Source organism: Triticum aestivum, chromosome 1B (genome assembly GCF_018294505.1).
Source record: "Triticum aestivum cultivar Chinese Spring chromosome 1B, IWGSC CS RefSeq v2.1, whole genome shotgun sequence".
Lineage (NCBI taxonomy): Eukaryota > Viridiplantae > Streptophyta > Magnoliopsida > Poales > Poaceae > Triticum > Triticum aestivum.
In genome coordinates this window covers 384883746-384899776 of record NC_057795.1, presented here as the reverse complement: position 1 = coordinate 384899776, position 16031 = coordinate 384883746, and the positions used below count along the sequence as shown (strand labels likewise).

The 16031-nt window shown below is 47.6% G+C and overlaps 4 protein-coding genes across 4 annotated transcripts; 2 read left to right on the top strand and 2 right to left on the bottom strand.

Annotated features, from left to right (window-relative positions):
* The first annotated feature begins 5321 nt into the window (after positions 1 to 5321).
* On the top strand, positions 5322 to 7030 carry LOC123125975 (inositol-tetrakisphosphate 1-kinase 1). Its single transcript, XM_044546407.1, has one exon. It carries the CDS (start codon positions 5391 to 5393, stop codon positions 6450 to 6452), a length of 1062 nt encoding a protein of 353 aa, XP_044402342.1. The 5' UTR covers positions 5322 to 5390; the 3' UTR covers positions 6453 to 7030.
* A 990-nt stretch (positions 7031 to 8020) lies between these two features.
* LOC123125985 (NADH dehydrogenase [ubiquinone] 1 beta subcomplex subunit 10-B) lies at positions 8021 to 10796 on the bottom strand. Its single transcript, XM_044546416.1, has 3 exons — positions 10345 to 10796; positions 10191 to 10255; positions 8021 to 8366 (listed from the first exon to the last, which is right to left on the bottom strand). The coding sequence occupies exons 1-2, from the start codon at positions 10628 to 10630 to the stop codon at positions 10224 to 10226; spliced, it is 318 nt and encodes a 105-aa protein (XP_044402351.1). The 5' UTR covers positions 10631 to 10796; the 3' UTR covers positions 8021 to 8366; positions 10191 to 10223.
* Positions 10797 to 10812: 16 nt separating this feature from the next.
* LOC123125996 (protein SAMBA) lies at positions 10813 to 11867 on the top strand. The gene is made up of 3 exons (XM_044546427.1): positions 10813 to 11032; positions 11137 to 11247; positions 11433 to 11867. The coding sequence occupies exons 1-3, from the start codon at positions 10909 to 10911 to the stop codon at positions 11504 to 11506; spliced, it is 309 nt and encodes a 102-aa protein (XP_044402362.1). The 5' UTR covers positions 10813 to 10908; the 3' UTR covers positions 11507 to 11867.
* Positions 11868 to 14604: 2737 nt separating this feature from the next.
* On the bottom strand, positions 14605 to 15667 carry LOC123091583 (uncharacterized). Its single transcript, XM_044513141.1, has 3 exons — positions 15324 to 15667; positions 15196 to 15243; positions 14605 to 15084 (listed from the first exon to the last, which is right to left on the bottom strand). Exons 1-3 carry the CDS (start codon positions 15538 to 15540, stop codon positions 14984 to 14986), a joined length of 366 nt encoding a protein of 121 aa, XP_044369076.1. The 5' UTR covers positions 15541 to 15667; the 3' UTR covers positions 14605 to 14983.
* Between the last annotated feature and the right edge of the window lie 364 nt (positions 15668 to 16031).

Here is a 16031-nt window from a genome sequence, read left to right as displayed (position 1 = left end):
CATCCTCGTGGACAGGGTGTGGGCCCCCTGGCCTTCATCTTTTGCCAGTATTTTTTATATTTTCTGAAACTTATCTCCGAGGATTTTCAAGTCATTTCGAGAACTTTTGTTTCTGCACAAAAATAACACCATGGCAGTTCTGCTGAAAACAACATCAGTCCGGGTTAGTTTCATTCAAATCATGCAAGTTAGAGTCCAAAACAAGGGCAAAAGTGTTTGTCAAAGTAGATACGTTGGAGACGTATCAGTTACCGCACCCCTGTTCTCGTACTCTGGTTCGTTCACCGGAGTCGCGCCCATTGCAGTCTAGCACACCTCAGTTTCGTCCCAACTCGCGCTCTAGCAGTCCCTATCGGTCGCGTTTGTCTTTGCCGCCGTGGCCTAAACTGGAGTTTCCTCTGTTTTGGGACGAGCAACCGCGTAGTTGGAAGCGTAATTTTGAGTCCTATTTTCGGGTGTTTCACCTCGATCCAGACCTCTGGGTCGACACCGCAGCCATGCATTTTTCTGGCGCTGCGATGACATGGTTGGAGAATGGAGGTTTCGATCTCCGTCGGATGGAGTGGGAGAAATTCTGTTTGTTGGTCTGCGATCAATTCAAACGCAACGAGTTTAACTCCCTATTGCGTCAACTTTTTCACCTTCGTCAGACAGACTCTGTTTCTGAATACACCACTCAGTTTAATGAGCTGATGCACTCCCTGTTGGCTCACAGTAGCTCATGGGATCCTACCCTTTTTCCTTCTCGATATGTTGATGGTCTCAAAGATGAAATTCGAGTGGTGATTATTGTTCATAATCCTCAAGATTTGGATACTGTTGTTTCCTTAGCTTACCTGCAGGAAGAGGCATTGGATATTTCCAAAAGGTATGAACCACATCGGGGGGACAGTAATAGTGGGGGGCGCTCGCATTTGCGAGGGGTTATGCCATTACCACCACCGCCTGGACGTCCTCCTACCCCAGTTCCTGTAAGCTAAGCAAAGCTAAGCGACCGACGCCCAATGATATGACACGGTATGGTACATCTACTGATGAACGGCTGACCACCTTGCGATCTTATCGGCCTGCTCGGGGGCTCTACTATTTGTGTGGTGAAAAATGGTCTCGGGAACACAAGTGTGCCACAACAGTTCAGCTACATGTTGTTCAAGAGTTATTTGATGTGTTGGGCATTCCAGGTTTTGACATGGCCTCTGAACATTCGGACACGGGTAGTTAATGTCATACCATCTCCAAGGAGGCGTTGAAGGGCACTGTGGCTCCTCAAATTGCTCGTTTACAAGGCCTCATTCAGAATCAGAAGGTGTTGATGTTGATTGATTCTGGGAGTTCTCATAGCTTCATTAGTGTCACTTTAGCTGCTCGGTTGACAGGTGTGATAGCTTCAGATCACCCTCTACAAGTGTGTATTGCTGATGGGGGACATCTCTGTTGTGCTCAGGAGCTGCCAAACTATGAATGGTGGGTTCAAGGCAACAAATTCTCCTCCAACCTTAAAGTGTTACCACTTGGCTGTTATGACATGATTGTGGGAATGGATTGGTTAGAGGCACATAGTCCCATGGACATTCATTGGGGGCTGAAAAAGGTGCAGTTCTTGCACAAGGGCAAGCAAATAGTGTTGAAGGGGGTACAACCAAGTGTACAATAGTGTTATGAGCTATCTGCAGCTCAGTTACACGCTCTGTTAGACTGTAATGACGTGCATCAAGTGATTCAACTCTGTGCGGTGGATGTATCAAAAGGAGAGGAGAAAATCCCTCCGGTTATATCAACCTTGTTGCAAGAATTTGCTCATCTATTTGAGACACCATCGATTCTACCTCCAGAACGAGCATTTGATCACACTATTCCCTTGATTCCAGGGGCACAACCAGTCAACTTGAGACCTTACCATTACACTCCAGCTCAAAAGGATGAAATTGAGAGATAAGTAGCAAAAATGATCAAACATGGCATCATTCAGCACAGTTGTAGTCTGTATGCTGCTCCGGTATTGTTGGTGCAGAAGAAGGACATAAGTTGGAGGTTTTGCATTGATTTCCGCAGGCTAAATGCTATCACTATCAAAAACAGATATCCGTTGCCTATCATTGAGAAATTGTTGGATGAGCTTGCGGGATCCATTTGGTTTACTAGTCTTGATTTACGGCCTGGTTATCACCAAATTCGCATGAAATCTGGAGAACAATACAAGACGGCTTTCAAGACACATCATGGGCATTATGAGTTCAAGGTCATGCCCAATGGTGTCACCGGTGGTCCTTCTACCTTCCAAGGCACTATGAACATTGTCATGTCGCCTCTGTTACGCAAGGGTGTGCTTGTGTTCATTGATGACATACTTGTCCACAGTGACACCTTAGAGAAACATAAAGAGCTTCTGCGCCAAGTGTTCTAGCTATTGCACAAGCATCACTTCTACCTCAACCAAGCGAAGTGCAAGTTTGCGCAACCGCGTCTCACTTATTTAGGTCATGTTATCAGTGCTGATGGAGTCTCGACTGATGACAAGAACATAGCAGTTGTTCGGGATTGGCCTACCCCCACCATCGCCAGGGAGGTATGCGGGTTTCTTGGGCTGGCTGGCTACTATAGATGATTTGTGCACAATTTTGGTGTGATCAGCAGAACTTTGACAAACCTGCTCAAGAAGGGGGCGATCTTTATTTGGAGTGACGAGGCTGAGGCAGCTTTCCAGCATCTGAAAAAGGCCCTGATCACTGATCCAGTGTTGGCTTTACCGCGATTTGACCGCACCTTTGAAGTGGAGACCGACGCATCTAACACAGGGGTTGGTGCGGTGCTCATGCAAGATGGCCATCCGCTGGCCTTCTTCAGTAAGGCTCTAGGTCCGCGCAATCAAGGGCTCTCTGCATATGAAAAAGAATTCATGGCAGTGTTAATGGTCGTGGACCATTGGCGTCCGTATTTGCAGTCGGGGAGTTCATTATACATACTGATCAGCGCAGTCTCGCCCACCTTGATGATCAACGGCTAACAACTCCCTGGCAACGGCGTGCTCTCAACAAGCTGCTTGGGCTTCAATACAAGATTGTGTACAAGAAGGGCGTGGAGAATCGAGCGGCAGATGCCTTGTCTCGTCGGGATGGAGTGTTGCTAGCCATTTTAGTGGCTCTGCCTACTTGGTTGACACATATCACACGGGGGTACCAATCAGACCCTCAGGCTTGTGAACTACTGCAGAAATACATTGGGTCAAATGATCTGGCGACTCCATACACAGTGCAAGATGGGGTTATCAAGTATAAGGGGCGTGTGTGGCTTGGTTCCAACACGGCAACACAAGATCTCATTCCGCATTCAATGCATTCTAGTCTGTCGGGGGGACATTCTGGCATCCATGTGACATATGATCGGCTTAAAAGGTTGTTTTCTTGGCCCGGAATGAAGATGGCAGTGACCACATTTGTCTCCAACTGTGACGTTTGTAAGCAAGCAAAGCCTGAGCATGCACGCACACCTAGACTTTTGGAACCTCTAGAAGTTCCACCGCATCCATGGCATACTGTCACCTTAGATTTTGTGGAAGGGTGCCAGTGTCGAAGGGTTACACCTGTATTCTAGTGGTTGTGGAGAAACTGACGAGGTATGCTCATTTTGTGCCTTTGGCTCACCCTTTCTCTACGGTTCAAGTGGCCTCAGCGTACATGGCGAACATCTACAAGTACCATGGACTTCCCTATGCTCTTATTTCGGATCGGGATCGAATCTTTACCAGCAAATTGTGGCGTGAGCTCTTTCGGCAAGCTGGCACAAAGTTGCGCATGTCTTCTGCGTATCATCTGCAAACCGATGGCACCATAGAGCGGGTCAACCAGTGTTTAGAATCCTACCTGCGCTGCTTTGTTCATGCCTGTCCACACCGTTGGTTTCAGTGGCTACACCAAGCTGAGTTCTGGTACAATACTTCCATGCATTCAGCACTTGGCACCTCCCCTTTTGAGATGTTATATGGCCATCCACCTAGGCACTTTGGCATCGTGGATGCCTCAGCCTCGGTTTCCCCCGATCTTGCTGACTGGATGCATGAACGGGCTCTGATGACAGCACTTGTCAAGCAACAATTAGAACATGGTCGCCAGCGCATGAAGGATCCGGTAGATAAACACCGATCCGAGCGCTCATTTAAAGTTGGGGACTGGGTGTTTGCGAAGTTGCAGCCATATGTTCAAGTCTCTGTGGCGGAGCGAGCTAACCATAAGTTGTCCTTCCGTTATTTTGGCCCATTTCAGGTCTTGGCGCGCGTTGGCACGGTTGCTTATCGTCTACAATTGCCAGCATGAAGCAAAATTCATCCTGTCTTCCATGTGTCACTGCTTTGAGGAGCCCTGCCACCGACTACCATCGTCGAGCAATGCCGCACTCGCCGCCGGGAATCCCAGAACAAGTGTTGGCTTGCCGTGTCATCACCAAAGGCGCCGCCAAGCTGCCTCAAGTGCTGATCAAGTGGACGGGCCAGCCGGCCTCGTTGGCGTCATGGGATGACTACTTCGAGCTGCGCAGTCGCTTCCCAGGTGCTGCGGCTTAGGGACAAGCCGATTTTGAAGGAGGGGAGAATGTCACGGGCACAAGTACCTCTACAACGCACGGCAATGAGGAGGGCCGACCCAAGAGGAAGAGACGGCCCGGTCACAAGTTTGACCCAGCACCCTGGGAATTATGTGGATAAGTGTAGGTGTGCGTGTGGGTGAAAGGGCATCGAGAGAATTGCCTGGACCTGTACTCCTTCCTGGTCCCCTTCTTCCTCTCTGAACTCTCTCTCTCCCTGCTTCAATTCGCCTCCTAAATCACCAATTTCTCCCTGTATCGCCATGGATTCGAGACAATAGAATAGAGGAGTGTAACATATTCTAGACGAGCTTCGCACACGGGCGATAGCAGAAGGACGAGGAGTTAGTGACCTTTTGTGAGGATTTAGCATTGTATGCGGAGTTGGAGTCTTGTGTTGCCTCGGGCGGCTTGTGGTTGCTGCAGCACACAAAATTCTCTTGTACATTATTTTCTCTCTTTTATGAAAGTTAAGGTACGCAATTTGCGTACTTTCGAAAAAAAAACTCGCGTGAAAAGGACTAACAGGTCCTGGAAAGGAAAAACTAGAACAGCAATGGTTAACCAACACCCAAAACAAACAAAGATGAGATGGTCCATGAGGGTTTAGCATCGTACGATGTTAACAAATGCAGCCAGCCCACGGGCGTAGACCCGGTCCACGGGGACAGAGCGGAGAGGAGACGAAGGGGATTCTTTCGACCTGAGAATTAGATCGAATCGATCTGTTTATAAAAGAGAGGGCATCACATCCCTCCCCTTCCTTTATCCACCCCATCCAAATCCCCCGATTCCTCCAACCCTCCCAGACCGCAATGGCCGCCGCCGCCGCCGCCGAGCCCTCCTCCGCCGACAGCCGCCGCTACGTCGTCGGCTACGCGCTCGCGCCCAAGAAGCAGAACAGCTTCATCAAGCCCTCGCTCATCTCCCGCGCGGCGGCGCGCGGCGTGGACCTCGTCCCCGTCGACAACGCGCGGCCCCTCGCGGACCAGGGCCCCTTCGACCTCGTCATCCACAAGCTCTACGGCCACGACTGGCGCGCCCAGCTCCAGGCCTTCTCCGCCCGCTACCCCTCCGTCCCCGTTATCGACCCGCCCCACGCCATCGACCGCCTCCACAACCGCATCTCCATGCTCCAGGTCGTCTCTGAGCTCGACGTCCCGCTCACCGACGCCGCCTCCGCCTCCGCTGACGGCGAAGGCCACCGCCACACCTTCGGCATCCCCAGCCAGGTCGTCGTCTACGACGCCGCCGCGCTCGCCGACTCGGGCCTCCTCGCCGCGCTCCGCTTCCCGCTCATCGCCAAGCCCCTCGTCGCCGACGGCAGCGCCAAGTCGCACAAGATGTCCCTCGTCTACCACCGAGAGGGGCTCCGCAAGCTCCGCCCGCCGCTCGTCCTGCAGGAGTTCGTCAACCACGGGGGCGTCATCTTCAAGGTTTACGTCGTCGGCGGCCACGTCACCTGCGTCAAGCGCCGCAGCCTACCGGACGTCTCCAAGGAGATCCTCGAGGACGCCGCCTCCGAGGGCACCATCTCCTTCTCGCAGGTATCCAATCTCCCCAATCAGCGCACGGCCGAGGAGTACTACGAGGACATGCGGCTCGAGGACGCCGTCATGCCGCCCACTGATTTCGTCAACGAGATCGCAGGCGGGCTCCGCCGTGCCCTGGGCCTGCAGCTCTTCAACTTCGACATGATCCGGGATGTTCGTGCCGGGGACCGGTATCTCGTCATTGACATCAACTACTTCCCCGGTTACGCGAAGATGCCCGGCTACGAGATTGTCCTTACTGATTTCTTCTGGGATATGGTTCACAAGGACGACGTGGCCCTCAAGGAGGAGGAGGAGCAGAGCAATCATGCTGTTGTGAAATGAGATGGATTTGCTCGGCATAGCTTGCTCGCAAACCTGCAATTCTTTCATGTCTGGGGGAAATGTGAGGTGGCAGGATGGTTACAAGACTCGAGGGGAATAACAAGCAACCAATTAGGATGGGGAGATGGGGATTAACAGGTTCTGGATTTACTTGGGTTTCAACCAGCCGCAAGCGGAGGACCTGCAATGTAAATCCTCTCTCCTTGCTCCTGTCATACCGGTTGTTTAGGTATCTTTCTGTTCTTCGTAATTTGCTTCACCCAGTTTAGTTAGAACAAAAGTGGGGGAACGGAAGCCAAGTTCTGAAGAAGGTATATTTGTTCTGGATGTGCAAATCTTTTGTTCTTGATGAGTACTGGATGAATGGCAACCAAACCTTAGTGGTACTAAATGATGAATATGTTTCCAATGATACTGGAGGTCTGAGTTTTATCACCTCCTCGAAAGAAAGGGGTTATGCAATTCTCTGAACTTTTAGCATTTGAAATGCAAACTTGAGTCAGCTCTGTCTGTGGCACTAGTTCTATCATCCAAAACTGAATTTTACATCTTTGATCAGAGTTAAATATGTACATGTACCTGCAATGATGTCATTTACCCTATGCTTGACTATCTGTTTTTGAAATTTGGTTGACTGGAGAAACTCTTATTTGCACATATGATTATCCTATGTGAGCATGGATTCCTGCTTAATACTCCACTTTTTTATGGAGTAACATAATTTGAAGCGTTTGTAAGTTGCATGAGGGCAACCTTTCCACATATTCCTTCATAATTTGAAAATTTTAACCTTGAGTGCACTTGCATGTTTTACTGGACTCTCTGCAACTTCAGATTATTGGCTGCATCATGGCATGTTTTCCTTATAGCGATATTGTGATAGTGCCTTACTTTTCTTTAGAGTGTGAAAACAGCAGGGAAGAATTTGGCTGTTATCTTTATCAGTTTCAGTTGAAAAAGTGAACAAGATAGCCATAAGTATTTTGCATTGCAACCATTCATTGCTTTATTTTACTTTATTTTTCGGCTGCTCTAACTTCATGTTCTGAATAATGACCTATTTTCCTTTACTAGAAATTTGTTCAGTTATTGGGACTGTAGTTGATGAATATTTACAACTTCATGTGCTGTTGAAATAGTGAAGTTTTATTTTGAGGTTGAAAATTAGAGCACACATGACACATGATGCAGTTTGATGAGTACTGGATGAATGGCAACGTCAAAGCAGGCACCATTGCTCCAGTTTGCAGAAAATTCAACTTCTACTGGGGCAAACAAATCCGGAAGTTGCAACTGGAGCAATCGTGCTTGCTTTCACGTATCGGTTCTGACAAACTTTTTCAGCATTACGCTATGGGCATATTGACCTGAAAACGTTATATCCAGCACCCCCCCTGTTGTGTCAAGGAGAATGTATGTAGCTCTATAGCATCAGGATCAGTACCAGTTAACTAGAAATGTTATACTCTGTTTATAAGTTTTCTGTTTTGGAAAGTCTAGTTACATGGCCCTCTGGTTTGCATTCTCCGAAGGCACCTGAATCTCGGCTGCCTCCCCATTTCATTCAGTACGGCAATGTGCAGCTCATTTCATACAAAAAAGGCAGCAGTGACATAATAGAAAGAACTTGTACGGCACAGCAAGAGCCGTCTTTCCTACACACTTGTAAACTCAAGATGCAAAGGCAAAAGGGCAACTAAACATCATTTGTATAAATGAAACTCGAAACAAGGTAGGCAAGTCCAAGCAACGATTTGCTTAACTCCTTGAATTTGACAAAAGAAAAAATACAGACACCACACAACAATGTTTCCTTCGCATCATCATTTATTAAATGCCTATCAGCAACTTCAGAGGTAAGAGATGAGCTGCGGCAATTCAAGTTACTTCCTTCACTTCGAATGGAAAGATGACCTGCGCGTCAAATAGAAGGGCCAGTGTTATGGTCTACTTTATTCCAACAGATCACAGTCACCAGAATTCTTAGACAGTTGAAATGCATTTGCAAGGCAGAAAATAGAAGGACAATTAATTACAGACATATGAGACAAAATAATTAGCATAGTAGATAGTCGCTCTGTATCAAATACAAGACGTTTTTTGACACTAACATAGTATCAAAAAGCGTCTTATATTTTGATACGGAGGGAGTAGCATTCAATGAATTTAAAAAATGGTGAGACATGCCAAGTAGATGCTCTAGTAAGTAGCAGTAAATAATATGTGCAACTAAATTTCTTTCACTCCGATATTAAGAAAATTATATATTCAATCAAAAGCGACTCCACGATCTTTTTTTTCCTGAAACGAGAAGATGATACGAGGCTTGAGTGGTGGAAGATGATGTTCCCAGTAAGAAAATCAGATAAACCCTCGTACTGTCTTACACGGGCTTTAAGAAACTGTTAAAGATGAATTCATGCAGTGGTTCTTCAAGAATGTGTGAGCAATTACAGGAAGAAATTAGCTATCTAGTTGTTTCAACTGTTCAAAAGTAACTTAAAGTGATTTCAGACATTAAGTGTAGTGTTAGCTCAATTGCCCTATACAATGACAAATCGCTTAGTGATAGTAAGATACTCCTTGTATAACTCGACTCTGAAAGAGCAGACAGCCTGTGTTAGTCCATGGTACTATCTACTCCCTCCGTTCCATAATTCTTGTTGTGGTTTTAGTTCAACTAAAACCACCACAAGAATTACGGAACCGATGGACTAGTTGTTTCAACTGTTCAAAAGTAACTTAAAAGTTAAAAATGATTTCAGACATTAAGAGTAGCTTTAGCTCACTCCCAAAAGGGGTGATGCAATGACAAATTGCTTAGCAAAGATACTCCTCGTACTCTGAAAGAGCAGAGTGCCTTTGTTAGTCAGTACCCGTTACCTGGGCCTGAGTAGCAGAGCACATCTCAGCAATCCAGCTTTACTAACAATTGAGGTGAACAAGGTTATAGCATGGATGTGTGAATCATGATATCCTTTCAGCGTTAGGCCAGATAAGGTATGATGATGGCTAACAAAATTATGAATCGATCATGATTTGATCCAGGGAAATATGACCGCAAGAACCAAAAACATCCAAAAATATTAGTTGTCTGGATATCACTAAATGTAAACACTACATAAAGTTGACTTCATGTAGATTTTGATTCAAATATCTTAGGTTCAGGAAAAATAAGAAATAGGCCAGCAGCAATAGTGAGTCTTAGCAGCGAGGTAACACATAGGGAAAACGATGCTAGCCCCTTAACAGATAACTCCTTTTCACCCAGGTTTGGTCCGGGGATAAGTCATGAGTCAACTTAGTGGGCATTAGAGTGAGGGATATTTCTTTGGGAAGTTTTAGGATTTAATACCGCTCGTCTGCATGACAAGCAGTATTTGTTGTTCGACAAGAGGAAAATCCATTTCAATACAAGCTGGAAAGAACAGTTTGCACACACAGTTAAGATGCCAAGACAAACACCCTTCCAGTTCAAACCCCTTCCGCCTTCCTCCTCAACTCTTGGACAAAACCTTTTGTCCTAGTTCAAACCCCCTTATAAACCAAAAATGTTCACCAGTGCTAATGTTTGGTGTTCTACTACTACATTCCCAAGCTCTCAACTATCTAAGCATGGCGATGTGACCCCAAACAGAGATCTCAATTGGTTAATGGAATGGTAAACATTTGAAACAAATCATGTGCATTTCACCATAAACTGCATCGAGCGTACATAATAACAAGAAGCACCCTGACCTCTCCATTCCAGGAACGGCAGCGGAAGCAGAGCTACTCCTCGACCTCAACCACCTTCTTGGGCTCTGCGCAACACCAAACAACCAAACCATATCAGCCAGTGAAACAAACGGAACCATAGCCTGCAGGCAGAGAAGGATTCGGGCGGCGGTACCGTGCAGGTCCGCCGGGCGGTGGTCCTTGCCCCATCCGACGCCGCGGGTGGACTCGAGGTACTGGTCGACGAGGTGGCGGCACTTCTGGTGGTGGTTGACGCCCTCGATCCGGTAGCACCAGCGGAGGCGGTCGCGGATGATCTTGGCGGTCTCGATCTGGATCCACTTCTCCCGCACCAGGTGCTCCCTGTACTCCAGCATCGCCACCGGGTCCCCGTACGGGTTCTTCGGGTCGAAGTCATCCGGCGGCCTCTCGTCGAACTCAACCTTCGCCTTCCGCACCATCTCCGATCGTCTGATCCTCCGCCGCCGCCGGCCTCTCTCTCTCCTCCCTTCTCTTCTTGGCCTCTGGGGTGGATGGATCTCGTCGTGGGGATTGGGGAATGGGGGAGAGAGACGAGCGGATGGCTTCCCACTTACAGACAGAGTGCAGTAGCAGCCCGGCCCATTTATATGGCCCATTTACACGGCCCACTTGGCGGGTTCCTATAATTCGCTGTTGAGTCTGACCAGTGACCACCCCTACGGAAAGGGCGCCGCGTTTCAAACGAGGCCGATCTCCGATGAGCTCTCCGGCGAGGTCGACCGTCTCGGCGGCGAGCGCGGGTGGCGGGATCGCGATCTCCGCTGCCGACGACCTCGCCGACTCGATCGACGCGCTCTACCGCAAGGACGAGGCCATGGCCGGTAAATCCATCCCCCTCGGCACCTCGCAAGCCCTAGTTCCCCTCCCTTCATGTCCTCCCCCTCTCAGTTAAGCAGTCGAATTGGTCTGTCTGGTTCCCCCGCAGAGCTCAAGTCGGAGGTCATGGAGGCGCTGCAAAAGGAGGTCAGGTCGCTCGACGACAACAGCTGGATGTTCGCCGCCCCGCGCTCCCGCATCAACCTCGTCTCCAGGCCAGGTAGCAACAGACAGCAACACCATAAATCTCACTCAAATACAAAATGGGCATAAGAGTTTAAGGTTGACTATGGTTTATTGTACCCCGCTAGGAACTGAGATTGTGGTGTAATACGATTACAAGAATGGGATACAAAATGCATAAGAATTTAAGGTTTGATTTCCGGTTTGGCATGTTCTTCTCAGGTGGTTACCTGCCCAAGCAACAGGGGAAAATTGCGGAGCTGGATCAAGCGCTCAAGAAGACAAGGAACTGCTAGGCATTATAGGTTTTCCATCCAGGCTGTGCTCCTAGGGGCTATCACCTGATTTCAGTCACCTGTAGTTGCATTCTGCTAAATCATTTCCAAGTACATGCTAGGATATTTAGGTGACCCAAGTGTGATGATGCTGTTCATAACTTGTTTAAATCATTTTCAGGTACATTTACATTTAAGTAATCCAAGTGTTATGATGATGTTCATCACTTGTGCCTTCTGCTACCAAATCCTTGCAAACTGATCCAGTTTTTTCTCAGATAAATCTTGAGATACAGTGTGTCGACTTTGTAGGTGAAACTGTCAAATATTGATAAGCACATGCACTTTCACTATCTTTGATCTTCAGTCTTGACCAGCAATACATCGTCGTTTCAAATATCACCTGTGAGTTGTACTTTAGAAAAGAGATTTAACTGTGTCATTTTTTCCTAGAATACAATAGCCTGGAAGTAGAAAAGATGCAAGGTGTATTTTCTTCTTGTCAACTGGGTCATCCTTTTTGTATGGGATTGTTTTGTAGCTGTTTGTGATCTTATGCATGCCTGGCTGGCGGCTTCCTCTTATGCATCTAATAAGTGATTCCAATTGCTTACATCCTTCAGACAGGAGAAGGTCCTAAAAACACATTATTACCTGAACACTTCTGAGTCGATCTTCAGTCTGATAGCCCAACACGGCACACTTTGATGTTGCTGCGGAATAACTATTGACCCAAATGAAGAATATAGGCTGGTTTTCTACTCAAAGCTAGACGATTCAAAACTATCTTTGCACCCATGATACTTCTGGGTTTTTGCTATAACAGCATACTTTTGTTATGGCCAGTGTTCTTGAGTAATCACCGCTCACCCTGTCCATCTGCCTCTACATCGTCTCTGCGGCTTGTTGAACACAGACTTGCAGTGCTATTCTATACATACTAGTATGAGCTATTCAGTGCCCCACAGCTTAGTAATTTGAGGGGCAGGAGACAATTGCATTGATAATATATTGGCAAGCATGATATAAGAATGTACGGCCTAACTATGATTTTTCCAGAGGTAATGATTTGAAAGTTGAAACTTTATAATAATGTAGGCCGGTTTTCTACTCAGAGACACACATTAAAGCTAATCTTTGCACCCCCTGATACTTCTGGGGTTTGGTGGTAGTCACCATTCTCCCTTGTCCAACTGCCTCTGTTGCCTCTGCGGCTTGTTGAACACAGACTTGCAGTGCTATTCTATACATAATAGTATGAGCTATTCCATGGCCCACAGCTTAATAATGTAAGGAGAAGGATATAAGTGCTTTGATAATATATTGGCAATGGCAAGCATGATATAAGGATGTACAGTCTGACTATAATTTTGTTCCAGAGGTAATGATCTGAAAGTTGACACTCTAGAAGAATAACTTTTCTGCTAGTGCCCACGAGTTGCGCCAGTCTTTACTTTTCCACTGATGGTGTTCAATGTCAGTGTGAACCTGAAACTGCCTTTGCGAATGTGGTTGTCATCATGAGTAAACATTAGTTCGAAAGTGCTTGGCAACTGAAGATAATAGCAGGCCGCACTAAAACATAGATAAGTCGTATTTTGCTCATTCCAGTTAAAGACAGTGATTAAGGGTGTAATTAGTTCAAACGATACTTTTAGTTGCTGCTTTCTAATGTGAACTTTTCTCTTGAAGAAAATCCAGCGCGTATCTAAAATGATTGGCTATAAATAAACCATAGAATCATTATGTATTCAGTAAGATACAGTAAATGTTCCTGTTTTTTTTTTAAATCTGTGTGAATAAGTTTTCTGTTAGACCTGTGTCTTAGATCCCTTCTGCAGGATTGTTTAGATTCTTAGGTGCCTTCCCCAGTTTTTTCACATTTTCTTGGTCATTTGTGTTTGGTTATGCGTGCTCTGTGCGTTTACCATGCAGGTCCAAATGTTTGTTTGAACTAATAATGCATATATTCACCAGTTGTAAGACGTTGTTTACCTGAGCAAGCGGCAGCCAGCGTTCTCGTGTTTAAAGCTCCTTGTCGGTGGATGTGACTTGCCGGGGGGAATGGGGTGCGCTGCTGATAGCACTTGTATATGGATCTCGTGCTGTGGCTACTGCTCAGTTGCCTGTGCTCCCCGGCGCACCACCGACGATTGCCACTCACACTTCTGTTACTTGCCTGGTTTTGTTTCAGACGAAGCTTTGTACTGTACGTAGTCTGGTAGTGTTCATGGAGATGCAGTTAATCTGTGTTTGCAGCGTGTATGCGTGAGACGCAAAGTTGACCGTGCAACATCACCACGAATCTTGCATAAGTGAGAGATGGAGGGCATAGGGAAAATATCATATAGAAACCAACATTTGATGAAAACCGGTGAAAACTACATGAAAAAGATGTTTTGAAGTTTCAAAAAATTCTAAAAAATACGGGACGTTGAGAGGGTGATGTTATTTTTCGCAAAAAAAAGAAAAAAAAGAAGAGGGTGGTGTTATATTGCCATGAAAAATTCCAAGTTCAAACACATTACGGGATATAATGTGAGCGGCGAAAATAACAAAATCAGCATTGAATAGTGCCAAATAGTAACGTCACTAGTCAGTGCTGAATTATTATTTTTTCATAGTAGTTCACATCTTGTAATGTGTTTCAACTTGACGTTTTGTGTGGTAAGAAAACATCACCCTCTTAGCATCCCATATTTTTTTCCAGTTTTCTTAATTTTTTTAAAATGTAGTTTCCATAAAGTTTTCTTTGAATATTGGTTTCCGTATGAAATGGGCATTTGTCCCCAACTTGGGTATAATCGTTACAACTGAGGCTTGGGGCTCTGTTCATTTTCAAGTTGAGCCAGAGCATCCAATCCAAGCCAATTAACCAGCCAGGCGCCCAGGCCTGGCTGCCCTAGCACAGCAGCAGCAACGTGAATGTACCAGTGTCCAGTATGTTGTGGGTTGTGGTCTGTCTGTCCACTTGACTGCTGCCGAGCAATAAATTTTCCCGTGATCTCCTGCGGCAGCTTGGCCCCGAAATCGAACGCTGGAGCCAGCTCATTAATTCGCTCGTTCGTTTACCCGCCCGTCCCATTCATTTCAATCCAAAAGGCAAAAACAAGAACCAGTTCAAAGACGATGGACAATCTGGCGCACCTGAACCAGAATTCTATCCATCAATTACCTCATCAGTACTACTACCAATTACGGAAAAAGAATTACAGAATCAATAGCAGGTGAACAACCGAACGGAAAAGAATGACGATGGGGTATGAACAGATGGTGATTGACGATTGCGATGGGCGGCTGGTAATCTAATCCCAATTTCTAGAGGTCACAGGAAGACGAACGCTCGCGGCCATTCAAGTTCCACCAACGACGCAGCACGGGGGTGGAGGGAAGAAAGAGACGTGCGCTGAGGACGCGTCGTACGTTCCAACGGCTAGCTGCTTGCGCGGACGTGGGCTAGCCTTAGCCTTCCCGTTCCCCAATTCCGCGCCGTCGCCGTCATTGCCGCGGCGCTCCCAGCCTTCGCCCGCGGCGCGGCGTCGGGTCCGCCTTCAGCCGCTGGTGCGCGCCGCCCCGCGCCACCGACGGCGTCGTGTCCGCTGCAGGAACGAATAAAGGAGAGAGAGAGAGAGAAAATCAAACGAGGTAAGAGAAGGGGAAACGGGACGCAGACGGAGACTGCTGTGTTGGTCGCGACTCTTATCGCCTACCTGTGGCCTCGAGGGAGCGGGCGGTGACGGCCAGGACGGGTGGCGAATCTGCACGGACGCGCGAGCGGCGTTAGGGACAGGACCGGCGAGGCGAAGGGAGTGGAGCGAAAGTTTGGCTGGCTACTTACCGGCGATGGCGCGGGAAGTGGCCGGGTCGTGGGAGAAGAGGAAGAGGACGAGGAGGCAGAGGAGCGTGAGGAGGGGGACGAGGTGGATGGACTTGTCCGGCGCGGCCGCCCTGGCCGCCTTCCCCGTCGCCTTCTCGTCCGCCTCGTCCGCGGCCGCGGCGGGGGCGGCATCCAGGCTGGGTCTCGAGCCCGGCGATCCGATGGAGAGGCGCTGCATTGCGGCGGCGGCGGAGGAGGAGAAGGAGGAGATCTTTTTCTTTCTGTTGCTACGATGCGGGGATAGGTGCGGTGCGGTGCGGTGCGGTGGGATGGGGTTTAACAGGGGAACGGGAAGGTGATTGTTGTACGCGGGCGTGTTTATCCGCGGGGATTGAGACGAGATGTTTGCTGCAGAAATGACAGCGTGGCTTTTCCCGTTTATTAGTCCATCCCCTTTGTAAGGGGTGCTTGATTCAGGGACTTTTTAGTCCGAAAGAATAAAAAAAGTCCCTAAAAAGTCTCTAGAAACCAAACGGGAGGGACTTTTTCTACAGAAACTAAAAAAAGACTTTACTGGAGAGTCTTTTTTGATTACTCTCTGGGACTAGAAAAAGTCCTATGACTTCTGAACCAAACACCCCTAAAAGCACGGCTAAAACTCTTCAAAATCTGGTCCGGCTTCTATTAGTCGGTCCTGCCCTATGTAATTAGTTTTTGCTGATTCTCGAG

Coding starts and splice junctions, on each gene's coding strand:
- LOC123125975 (XM_044546407.1), top strand. CDS start 5,391: ATGGCCGCCGCCGCCGCCGCCGAGCCCTCCTCCGCCGACAGCCGCCGC.
- LOC123125985 (XM_044546416.1), bottom strand. CDS start 10,630: ATGGTGCGGAAGGCGAAGGTTGAGTTCGACGAGAGGCCGCCGGATGAC. Junction 10,256..10,344: donor CCGCCCGGCGGACCTGCACG/GTACCGCCGCCC, acceptor GGTGTTGCGCAG/AGCCCAAGAAGGTGGTTGAG.
- LOC123125996 (XM_044546427.1), top strand. CDS start 10,909: ATGAGCTCTCCGGCGAGGTCGACCGTCTCGGCGGCGAGCGCGGGTGGC. Junction 11,033..11,136: donor CAAGGACGAGGCCATGGCCG/GTAAATCCATCC, acceptor GTTCCCCCGCAG/AGCTCAAGTCGGAGGTCATG. Junction 11,248..11,432: donor CAACCTCGTCTCCAGGCCAG/GTAGCAACAGAC, acceptor TGTTCTTCTCAG/GTGGTTACCTGCCCAAGCAA.
- LOC123091583 (XM_044513141.1), bottom strand. CDS start 15,540: ATGCAGCGCCTCTCCATCGGATCGCCGGGCTCGAGACCCAGCCTGGAT. Junction 15,244..15,323: donor CACTTCCCGCGCCATCGCCG/GTAAGTAGCCAG, acceptor GCGTCCGTGCAG/ATTCGCCACCCGTCCTGGCC. Junction 15,085..15,195: donor CCGCTCCCTCGAGGCCACAG/GTAGGCGATAAG, acceptor TCGTTCCTGCAG/CGGACACGACGCCGTCGGTG.